The sequence below is a fragment of the Fringilla coelebs genome (assembly GCF_963513975.1).
Source record: "Fringilla coelebs genome assembly, chromosome: 8".
Taxonomy (NCBI): domain Eukaryota; kingdom Metazoa; phylum Chordata; class Aves; order Passeriformes; family Fringillidae; genus Fringilla; species Fringilla coelebs.
Window position 1 is genome coordinate 1,909,162 of NC_140066.1, and position 12,284 is coordinate 1,921,445.

Genomic DNA, 12,284 nt, shown 5'->3' on the forward strand with positions numbered 1-12,284 from the left:
TAAGATAACAAATAACAAGAAATTCCAAAGGAATCTCTGTGGTGGGTGGAGGATTTAATTAAAAAGATGAAAGAAACCCCTTTTCTGTATGCATGAAGTTTTATTTGCTCCTGATGGAATTATCTGCCTGCACAAAACCACAATGTCAACACCTGACATATTAGCCAAGTTTGCAAAGAAGAAAACAAACACAAATAAACAAACATAAATAAACAACAGTGCAGAATTCGAAAAATTGTCCAAAGTATCAAAAAGTTTTCATGTCTGATGTTTCATTCCTCACTAGACAAAACCCTGGTAAAACCATGTCTAGCACACCTGAGCAGGGAGGGGAACTGCTATGAAGCCACGGGACAGTGCTGGCACACATGTACAGGGGATCAGTTTTCCACCAGTACACTTTAAGACAAAAATTGTTATCTGGAGAAATAAAGTTCTGAAACTGCCTTCCAAAACAAAGAGCTGGTGCAAAAAGTGTTCTTGGTAAGGTAGAAGACAAGTGATTTTTAGGAGTGCTTCATGTGTCACAGAGACCTTGGATAACAAGAACTTTCTCATTTCATCTATAACAAAAGATGACAACTCTCCCACAAGTTAAGTTTGTAATGAGTACATTATAAATCACTGCAGTGAGTACAATGCAATGGAGAAGTGAAGCAGAGCACAGAGTTAAGAGATAAGCACAGCTCTGTTTACAGTTAATTGTCATAAAGCTTTTGGAAGATCCTCTAAGTAGGATACCCTGGAGCCCAGGGTTCTACTGAGAGTATGTTTTTTATGTCACACTATTGAAAGAAATATTAATCATCACACAATATTTGAGAATATAAGAAACAATATACAAGATGTTAGATAACTTCACAACATCACTTTATATTAATACTGAACAGGTTATTGAACAGAAAAACCTCCATCTGTAATGCTCACAGCATGTGTGATAAATCAGTATTTAGACATTGACAAGAACAACACATTCCAATAAAGAATACAAAATACAAATAACTTATAACTGCTGTTAAAAAACCCAGAGGGAAAGCTGAAGAGATGATCTCATGCTCCTCATGTGTGTTTCTCATTTTAGATCTCATAGTTTCTGAATTTCCTCAGAAGGTCTGACGGAGCGTCACCTGACCAGCGGAAACGCAAGTGCCAGTAATTCCCCTCTGAAAATCCTGAGGGGAAAAAAGAGAAAGACAACTAAATTATCATAAACATGCATAAAATTTAATTTTCTGAAATAGTACTTGATGGTCTTCCCAGAAAGAAGTAAGCAGAGAAGTGGTCACTTCCAGTGCTCTTGACTAGCACAGACAAACAGAGCACTGAATTCTTGGCAGGCCGGAACAAGATTCAAACACCAGCCTTCAGCACAGAGCTCAGCTGGGAAGGTCCCAGAGGGGAACAGCAAGGACCCTGGCAGTCCCTGAAGGGGACTCACAAAGCAAAACTGACAAATTGCAGTGGCCTCATCGAGGCAAGAAGATTGAGGTGGTGATGTGATAAATCTGCAAGTACGTGATCTGGGGCCTTTTCGTACTAAAATGTGACCTTCTTTTTACAGCAAACTGAATCCTGTGAGCAGAATTAGTGTTTGAATCTATTGTTTGAGCTGAAATTGCCATGTAGGTGGCAGTCCAGAACTCATCCAGGCCAGTGACAGGAACAGACAATGCCACAGTTTCGAAGTGGAACCCAATATATCAATTTTTGCTGGACCAAAACAAAAACATTATCAATATCCTAACATGGGGTATAAACATTGAAGTGCATACACACCCTGTCAAATATATTATAACATTAGCAAACAAGCAAGGAAACTTGGGATAGGGAGGAAGGAGCATCTGAAAACTTCAAAATTAAATAAGTAATCAAAAGCATTAAAACCCAAACCAAAATCCCAACCCCAAACCACATTTAAAAAGCTAAAAGTTCAACACACTGTTCTGGAGAAGACTTTCTCATGACTGAAAGCCCCCATTTCAGGCCAATCCCTGGATACTGCAATTTTCTGCCACTGCTGTTTTCACTTACTTGGGGAGTCTGGATTCTTTGAAGACTCTGGTTTCACATCAGGGATTGCAACATCTCCTTGTTCCCTGCTCCCTTCCAACAATCCATCTCCACTGTTTTCCATCTGCTGGGCCCACATCTCGTTAGTTATGTTGTTGGTATTACCAAAGTCAGGAGCTTCCAGCATTTGGTCCTTCTTACTTTGGACAGCCCAGTGCATTGACTAAAGGAATGCAAACAGAACAAAGAACTAAGGCCAATGCTTTAAGGGTTAGGGTTTTAAATGACTTTTTCTTTTTTATACTGTTGCAATAAATGGTTAAACAAAGCACATTGAGAAGCCTGCAGATCAATGGGATAGGGGAAAGTAGGGTTACATGTCACAATTAGCATTGGAGAGGACACTTTATGGCAGGTGGGGGTGAAGAACAAAATGTACATCAGAATTTTAAGGGCCTTTTGTCCAGTTTCTTCTGTCATGAATTCAGACTTTTTTTAAGAGGGTTTGAGTGACTTCAGAAATGTTCATTTTCAAAGCTGTCTTTAACTTCATTTTCAAAGCTGTCTTTAACTTCAGAGTACCTTTTCAAGGCAAGGCAATTTGAAAATATTTAATATTAAAGTCTGTGGAATAACATCTGTTTGGAACTGAACTAAGCTTAATTGGATATTTCCACCAAACATTTAAGCTCAGGCATAATGCTGTAGTTGAAGTGTCTCCAAGTTTTCTCCTAAGCAGAATTGAGATGGGCAGAATTGACACAGGAAACTTTTATTCACCTGCCTTAAAATATGACCATGTAGCCCAATCCAATATTATGGAATTGAGCTCTACTGGGGCATGCTTCCAAATCTTCTCAAAGGCAAAATCAGGAAGGAAATCACCCAAAAAACTCCTGCCTCTGTCCCAGATGACCCCACCAGCCCATCAGGGCCCTCCAGCTCTGTGGGAAGCCCAGGGTTCCAAGGAACTACCCCCTGGATTTTTTCAATAACATCTTTATTTAATCAGACAACATGAAAACCTATCTGATAAGCAATATACCAAGAGGAGAATATATTATAAACAGATCCCAGCTTTAACTTAACTTCAAAAAGAAATGAAAGTTTCGTACAAAAGCAAAGTGAGCTGAAGCATTTGAAAACAGCCCTTAAGTTACTTAAACTTCCTATAAAAGCAGCAACTTGATAAATTCACTCCAAAACCACTGGCCTAACGCCCTTCTGTGCACGGGCTCCTGAATGTCCTGAACATCCAGAGAGCAGGAATGTCTCTGCCCCATTCCCACGGCCATAGCCGGGCACTGCAGCAGAACCCCGAGCCGTAAGTCATCCCCCGGGCTGCCGGGGGCCCGGGCGGGGCAGCACGGACCGTTCTGACCGAGCTGCTCAGCGCCTCCCACTGCCGGAACGGGACGGTGACTCTGCTCCGCCGCCAGTGATCGTAACGCGCCCGCCTCTCCTCGTTGGTCAGCGTCTCCTTGGCCTGCTGCAGCCTCTGGAAATCCTCCACTGCCACACAGACAAAAAGGACACTAAGGACAAGAAATGAATTCAGATGCAAAAGGGGACCTGCCAGCAATGGCTCAGAGCAAAGCAGAGGAGAAGGCAGGAGAAGCAAGTGGCCAAGGGATGTGGTTCTAGTTCCAGCTTGCACAGTTCTGCCTGGCTTTAGGATCGTGGCACCTTCGGTGCGTGATACCCCTGCAAATCAGGACTGAAATGTTCCTTTGTCTACCAGCTTCAAAAGCTCCTCTCTAAGTTTCTCTCAACCTAAGTTTAGTACCCAGGTAAAAGGCACAAGTCAGCCCCTGCAGACCACCTTAAAAAGGGAAATTAGCAACACTGCTTAGAAGGAACACACTGAGATCTGCAGCAGCACAGGAGTCAGAGCAGAGCACAGCAACAAGAATCATGAGCAGCAAGAAAAACAGATGAACAGGAACTGGCAAGAATAATAATCTAAATATAGTTCAGATTAATTAACTTGTGGATTTTATTAGGTGTATTTTCTATGCATGCTAAAATGTTATCCAGCCTGAATGAGTAAGAACTCTCATTTTTCCCTACAGGGTAATTTTTCACAGAATGGTTACTAAGGATCCAGCTGCATGTTACTATTTGTGGAAGGGTTATAGAGATTTAGACTTTATCTATGACTCACCTATGTAACAGTGATCTATTATTATTACTATTATTCATTGATTCCAGTTTACAAATTAGAGAGAGTTCTTTTGAAATACACTACACCCAAACACTAATCAAAATTGATGACAATAAATCAAACAAGAGACAACAGGCTGAGGGAACAATTGTACTAGGTTTTCTTATTCTAATATTACTAGGCTTTCTTATTCTAATGTTACTAGTTTTCAACAGATAAAAGGTCTACTTTAATTACTCTTTTTAACTTTAAGCCGATGAAATTAAACACAAAATAAACTCTCACTAGTACAGTAAAAAGGTATTTAAAGTAAATAAGGCATGTTCAGGTAAAGAGAGAGTATAAGAGTATAACATTTCTTTGAGACAAGCAAAGCTGCTCTGATATTTGGCACTTGGCTGCTCTTTTTTGTACCTCGGCCTCGGTGAGCTCTGCCCAGGGCTCTCTGTGGCTTTGAATGGGTAACGATTGGCTCCAAATCACTCAGGTGCTGCTCAGCCCTCCCAGCTCTGAGGAGCTGCCCCCTCTCATCAACACAACGTCAGCTGCTTCTCTGCAAACAGAGGCTCCTCCTGGGGCTGGCTTCTCTTCACTTCCAGTCATTAAATTACATTTAAAGATAATAAAGCCCATTTCTGTGTTCCTCACAGGCTTGATCCTGGCAGTAAATTAACTGATTGATGCAAGTGTGGCACTTGAGTGCCACTGAGTGTGGAAGTGCACCAACTCTGTAGGTCTAGGAAGGGACACACTCCAGAAATAAATTCTGTATTGAAAGATGATCTACTGTAGAAAGAAAAAGATTCAAGGTCCTAGAAATAAAAAAAAATCCAACAAGTGTCTTCCTTCACTCTCACAAAGGAGTGTGCAAGTCTTAGAAAGACTTGCAAGCTTGCTATTTAAACAGAACGTGCTCAATGCACACTATGATTAAAATATACTGAGGTGAAATAAAGTTTTAGGACTGAATTTTTTATCTTGCCATGCTAATAGAAGAAAAAAAACAGATTGTTTTTACACAGGAAAGAATACATACCTGCTTTGGGGTTTCCAGGATGCTTGTCAGGATGGCATTCAAGGGCTTTAATCTTATATTCAGCAAGAATCTGTTCAACCTAAACAAAATATTGAGCCGAAGTAAGTAAACACAGAAAAAAACTGCAAATTTTCTTTTTGAAAGAGGCTGGGAGAAACAACAAGGAACGCTGAAAGATTTTGTCCCATTCAATTTTACAAGCTTTAGTACAAGCCAAGTAGGTAACAACAACTCTGCTTATTTAATGTCATTCCCATGCACTCATCCTTAGTCTTGCTTTTGTGGGGCTCAGTCATCCAGCACGGCTGGAGAAAAATGTGCAAAGACATTTGAGCACAGAGGCAAAATGCATCCCTTCAGTTGCTCTTTACATTTTTTAATCAACTCCAACTTTCAACAGAGTCTCATAGCAGGAAGCAAAGGCTCTCTGTTTTGCTGAAGATCAATTTGTGTGTTTAGGTGGCTTCCTCCACATCCTCTTCATAGGAAATTCAGTCAGCACCCCATGAGGTTTCCATCTTGGATACCACAAGAGAACTCACTCCATAACCAGTAGTTCATATTCTTTTTTCAAGTTCATTTTCCATACAAAAAGGTTGGCTTGGAGTAGAATAGATTTATAATCAACATTAGAATATTGGCATGTATTAGTTTATCAGTTAATTGCAAATCCCACATAAAGTATTCCAACCACTGGAAAAACTAACACATGTGGAGCCATGAAGCCACTGGGGTGGGCATCAGCTCAGACTTTCAAAGGGTTAGTGCTTTTACAAGTATCTCGCTGGTTCTTATAATTCAGAAGCCAAAACTTCTTTTGGCTTAAGAAAAATTAAGCTTAAGCTTTCACAATTTGCCTAAGGTATCAAAAATGACCATTCTTTCCCATACTACAAAGGCTGTTTATACAAATTCATCATTTGTAAAACCATAACAGCCACATAAAATTTAAATTACTTACTTCAAATTTAAGTCTCATAGAATTTTTTATTTAGAATAAAATTACAGTTCATTCAACTAGCTGGACAGATCTTGTCATATTCTGGGAAAACATGTGATCTATGGTAGTATGTTAAGAATTCTACACTTTTCACTCTGCTCAGAAGCTCTTTCCAGAGGGACAGATGTAATGTGGTGTATCTGCAGTCAGTAAGACACTTTAAAACACACACAGTGTACAGAGAACTTGGTGAGACTGGTTACTGTATAGCCAGCTATCACCTCAAACAGTTATGTAAAGGGGAATTTGAAAGTTAAAATGTGTACAGAGGGTTAAAATGTAGCAGAAGGGCAGCATGGAAGTTCTCAGCTTAAAAAAAAAAATCAGTAGAAAGAAAACTTTATAGGAAGTTTATACAACATACACAAAATTAATATAAAATATATAGTGAGGTGTTTTACCAAGGAAGATATCCAATACCCACTATACAAAACCAGCGCTGTTCTTGAAGGATGGAGATTAAATCTCCCCTCTTCCTGTCACATCTGAAGATGAAGTAGGTGTCTGTGAGCTCCCTTCTACCAGAAGCCACGAAGGAACTTGGTTTGTGTTTACTTTAATACAGCAAAGTCTGTAGAAACTGAGACTATTTCTACTTAAATTTAACCAGGTCCAACCAAGAGCAGGATATTCAGCAGCTTAGATGAAACTGCTGCAGCTGGGAGCGTGCTGTGCACGCCCAAAGTTGTGCCAAATGCTTGACTCCTGCACAAAGTAGTGAGACTGCAAAATGCCTGCAATGCTCCAAATTCCCGTGAGACCCCCGAAGGGCTGTGCAGGGTCCCGAGGGAGGGGATCCTGGAGCTCAGTCAGCCTGGGATCTCCAAGGTCTTTCTCCCGTGTCAAAAGCAGTGCAGCAATATCTGCTGCTTCTCCCAACAAACAGTACTTGGCAGCTTGTGTTTCAGGACCCATTAGCATTTATTCCAGCTTTTACATTTCATTTTCAAGCAATTTGAGAAATCATTCTCACACGTACTTGAACCGTGCATTAATTGCTAAGCGCTCAAGGAATTAGTGTGAGGTAGAAAGCGGGAAACAGCATCTGTGAAACAAGGCTGCGTGGAGCCTTGAGCACTGCCCTCTGCTGGGATCACTCCTGGGAGTGTCCTCGGGAAAAGCTTTACATTTCCCTCTGGGACCCGCTGAAGATGTTTACTCCCCATCTTTATACTTCACCACGAGGACACGTGAAAGCATCTGATTAAATTTACTGAGCAAAAGACAACTTTTATCTCCACTGAACACATCCCTCATTACAGCAGAGTAATCAAAATTCCTTTTCCAAATCAGAAACACAATTCCAGTTAATAGAACAGCTAAATTAAATTTTAAAAAAAGAAAAAAAGCAGCATACTAGACTAGCCAACAAAAAGTTGTATGGACACCTTTAACACGATGCACAGTTGTTTTAGCAGCAAATCACTCAAAAATAGCTCAGCTAAATCTCATTGTAAAGCACATATCTGTTATCAAAACAAATTAGTAAAACTAGTATTTGAATTTAATTAAAAACAGCACTTAAAATATTAATATGGCAAATTATAAAAAGATATTGGTTTTGTTTTCATCTGAACAAGTGAATACATTTTAAAAAAATTATACTACGTATAAAGCCCAAGAAACTTAGCAGTGTTATCAGTGCCCTAAAGCTATGAACTTTCATTGTATTACTTGTACATAAATAGCTCCTTTTCAGTTTTCAAAACCAGTAATATATATTCCAAACTATTATTTGGACGCTGTCAAACACATGCAGTTGGCTCTCTCCATAATCCAGTCCTGTTCTACAGGGCATTTTCAACCTAAGCCTTACTCCAGGCTCTTAATGCTGGAGAAAACACGGGAGATAAAACTAAGCTTTCCAAGGAAGGGAGATCCTATGAGTGGCAAGAAAGAAGGTGCACAAGGCATTTCAAATATTCCTGCCCGCAGAGACACAGCTGCAAATTCCCTGCAGACACGGGAGCGCGTTCAAACTGCGAATAAGCTGGCGAAGAGGGAGAGGCTCTTACCGTGGACAGCTCATCGCATCCCAGCAAGTTGTAGTAATCCTCCAGGTCCTCCGGCGCGCAGCTCAGGATGGCATCCATGGGCACAGCGGCTTCTCCCCGGCGGCAGGGAGGCTGCGGGGCACGGCGCCGAGGCACGGCTCCCGCAGGAGCGTGAGCAGCCCGGCCCGACAGGCGGCTCGCAGTGCGGAGCGGGCTCCGGGCGCCGCTTTTGAGCGCTGCCAGCTGACACGCACGGAGCTGGGCAGTTCCCCGCTGCCATTGGCCCCGCACACAGCTGCTCTCGGCACTGCTCCCTGGGATTTGTAGTTGCCACAGTCACTCCAGCGTTAAACCGCGGCTCCCGTCCGGACCGCGCGGTTCTGGACACTGAAAGGCGGCAGAGATTTCTCTGCCGCCATCACCTGTGCGGCCACTGCAAACCAGGCACACACCGAGAGGCTGCCCTGCACCCGGGCCATCTTCTGTTCAATTTTTATTTACAACTTTTGCCACCATCTTTAATCAGATCATTAGATGGGTAATTATTATAGAGGAGAGTAAGGATTGCTTCCAAAATAACAATTACAGGGTGCAAACTCTGGAGAACAAAGCACCAACCTTGCCCAGGTCTGTCAGAGGTCTGCCAGTCAGCTGAACACAAAGGGAGCAACCTTCACTCTCTGAAGGCTTCCTTGGGTACCCAGACACTGCTCCTCAAACCAAACAGCAATGGTACACCACTCACTCTGACCAATTAAAACTACCCGAGGACATGAAACACTCCTGTCTTTGCCCTGGAGCCCTAGGAGTTCTGGTATTATTACATTTCCCGCCCCTGCAAGAGCTCTGCAACCCGAGATGTTTCATGTCATTAACTCCTGATGTCTCCTTTGCAGTTGCAAATAGATGCTGTGAGTGGTTATACAGTTCTAGATGCTGGGACCTTGTAGAACAGATGCCCGGGATGTGACCAAGGTTGGAACAGGTCATGTGTGAATCAATGAAGGGCCCAGGGACCATTGAGGGCTATTTATGAATAACAAGTTTATATTTTTTGCATCCACAAGCGCTTTAAAATCGGCATTAATAATGTTCTGCAATGACATTTAATATTATTCTTCCACCATTTTCTCTTCAAGGTTGCATCGTCTGAAACGTTCTACTTTTGCTGCATGTTCAGATAGCCTTCTAAGATTATAAAATATACAAAGTAACCAAAAGCAATCATATTAAAAGAAAAACCACAATCCTTGGTGGAACCGTTTAAATCTGATAGAAAACTCTACCAACATATTTCTCTCAGTAAATAAAACAAGATTTTTTTTTTCAACGTCACTACAAGTGGAAGAATTAGCAATTACAAATCTCTCCATCTCTACCATTCATAACTTAATAACCAGAAAAGTACGGGAAAGAAAGGAAAGTCTTTTAATAACAGAACATGTAAATATTTAAATAGGTTGTACTTTGTGGGAGAACAAAAAACAAACAGCCGTCCCTCCTCCCAACAGCATTCCTGACATCCCTTTCTTTTCCAAGTATTCCTCGTGTATTTGCCTAAGGTGAAAGGGAAGCTCTTTAACCCTTTTCCTCTCCAGCTTTTAGTGGCTATTTCTGTGCTGCCGGGCAGCTGCAGGTGCAAGGGCTGCACTGCAGTGACAAAGTGGGACCTGGCAGCTCCCAGGGAACGTGCTCCCCGGAGCCTCAGCCCCGCCTCTACTCCTCTGGTCAGGCCACACACAGCAGGGCTCTGCCCCTCGAGATCCCCGGGGCTTGGGGCACAAAGCTCCCACAGCACAGCTGCAGCCTGCTGTCTGGAGAACACTAAATGCACTCAGCAGTAACTCAGCTCCGATTGACTTCTGAGGGACAACTCCCAAAGCATCATCCAAAAGGAGAGCAAGAGCAGCCGTACCTATTACACAAAAATTGACAAAGATTAGCCCCAGGACATAAAGTTCCTTTAAAAGGGAGCTGCAGCACAGGAGATGGCACAGACTATTGCCTACACACGCCGTGGTTAGTGTTGCTCAGGATGTACAAACTGTTCTGGAAGTGAGGAAATCTCTTATTTGTTCTCTGTACCCAGCCACCAACAAAAGGTGTCTCTCAGTCCTAACACGTATTGACAATTCTGTTTGTTCAGAGCCCAGAGAGAATCTAAATTCTGCTTCAATATAACAGAACATTTACCAACAACTTGGAAAAATCACAAATAGCCCTTTAAATAAATCTCTATTGGAATTCATTTCTGTAAAATACATCAAATATTCTAGGACCTGTTCTCAACTGACTTCAGGGGTTTTTCTTCCTGAGGGCAGAGAACACATTTATGAGAAGACCAAGGCACAATATAACTTGTTTGAGTTTTGCATGATGTGCCCCATCCTTGTCCTCACACGAGCTCACAGCTGCAGAATCAGGAGAGGACCTCCCACAAGAAGGCAACTCCTGCAATGCCATCACAAACATGGAAAAGTCTGCAGGATCAGAGGAGGCTTTGGGATCCCTGAGTCACTCCCTCACCGATACCTTCACGGAAAGCCTCAGATCCTACATCTGCAGCCCTTGGATTATTTCTTCCTTAGAACTCTCTTCACAAAAATAACTACCAAATCAATCTTAAAGCCCCACCTCCCCTTTATATGCTGACAAAAGCATCTTGCATGTGTTTTTTAAGAAATATGGACCTTACCTCAGCTTCCAGAGGCAAGCAGGAAAAAGAATGCTTCCATACAAAGCTGCACAGAATAATAAAGACTTTTTGATCTGGTTACTCTGCAGCTTGCTTTGAGAAGCAGGTAGTAGGAAAAACCGGTATGTACGTATTTTTCAGGACTGTTAATACCTGAAAGAACCAGAAAAAAACCCCAAATCTCCCTCCCCCTACAAAGACCACCTATAAAGTTAATTATCCATAAAGCAATCCCTTTGAAGCCATATGCATCAAAATTTTTAATCCAAGTTTTTTTTTAAAAGCTGTTTGTTATCAAGGCCTGCAAGAGGGAAATTCTACCTGTCTAACCTGGGTCTTGCCACTAAATTTAGGAATTCCATTGTATTAAATCCACTAACACTATTCTGCAAGTAGCTCATGATGTTGAACAGTAACAACAAACCAGTATTGAAATTTCTGTCCACGAAGTTTAGCCCAAAATTCTAGGTTGGTAGCAGTCCTGGGAAAAAGGCTGAGTTCTATCCAGTCCAAATTCCCAGGTGGAAAGAAACTACGCCATGGAAAGCCCATGCATGGCACCTCCTGTTCGCTGTGCAGGGACGGCCCCGCTGCAGCGCCCAGGTGGGACACTCAGGACTGCTCCTCCCCTCCGCAGAACAGAGATCCCTGGAAACCAGGGACACCAACCGCGCACAGCCTGCAGAGCTCGGGAAACACAATGGGCTTGGGGCATTGCTTTAGATAGCTGCTGACCCCCCCAAAAAAACTCCTGCATCCCGGGAGCTCAAGTACCGCGATGCAGAATCCCAGGTGGGGCCAAGGTGTTATCCCGGAGAACAGGGATACCTTACAGCACTCCTGCCAGGAGCCCGCGGTGCCGGTGCGCTCCCCTGGCAGGCAGGCAATGGCCGTGCCCCGTGCACACCCTGCCCCTCCGCTCCGGGCCCCCGGCCCCGCTCTGCGGCTGCCACCGGGCTGAGGGGCAGCCCCGGCGGGCGGGCTCCCCTGGCCAGGTGCCGCACAGCCCAGCAAAGGGCTCTGCCGCGGGGATCTCGCTCTCGGGAAGGGGCACAGCCTGTCCGATACCCTGACGGAGCGAGCCCTGAGGGCTTCTCACGCGGCTGCCGAGGAGCGAACAGCGGAGCCGCCATTTGCCGGGAGCCGCCGACCGGGGAGTGCAGAGGAACAGCGCGGTCATTGCTCGGCAGGGGCAGGCTGTGAGCGGCCCACGGTAGGGAAGGGAACGGAAGGGAAGGCAGGACACGGGGGTGGCCGGGCCGGGCCGGTCGCGCCCCGCGAGCTCCCTCAGGCTCTTCGCGCCGCCATGGCGGGGCCGGCGGAGGGAGGGGGCGTGAGGCGGCACGAGCGCCACGTGACGCCGGCAGCGCCCCCGGTCACGTGCT

The 12,284-nt window shown here is 43.8% G+C and overlaps 1 protein-coding gene across 1 annotated transcript; it reads right to left on the reverse strand.

The window, feature by feature from the left end:
• Nucleotides 1-152: 152 nt before the first annotated feature.
• Nucleotides 153-8,632, reverse strand: DNAJC12 (DnaJ heat shock protein family (Hsp40) member C12). Its single transcript, XM_084210139.1, has 5 exons — nucleotides 8,226-8,632; nucleotides 5,211-5,289; nucleotides 3,383-3,522; nucleotides 2,032-2,233; nucleotides 153-1,172 (listed from the first exon to the last, which is right to left on the reverse strand). Exons 1-5 carry the CDS (start codon nucleotides 8,301-8,303, stop codon nucleotides 1,078-1,080), a joined length of 594 nt encoding a protein of 197 aa, XP_084066265.1. The 5' UTR covers nucleotides 8,304-8,632; the 3' UTR covers nucleotides 153-1,077.
• Nucleotides 8,633-12,284: the final 3,652 nt, after the last annotated feature.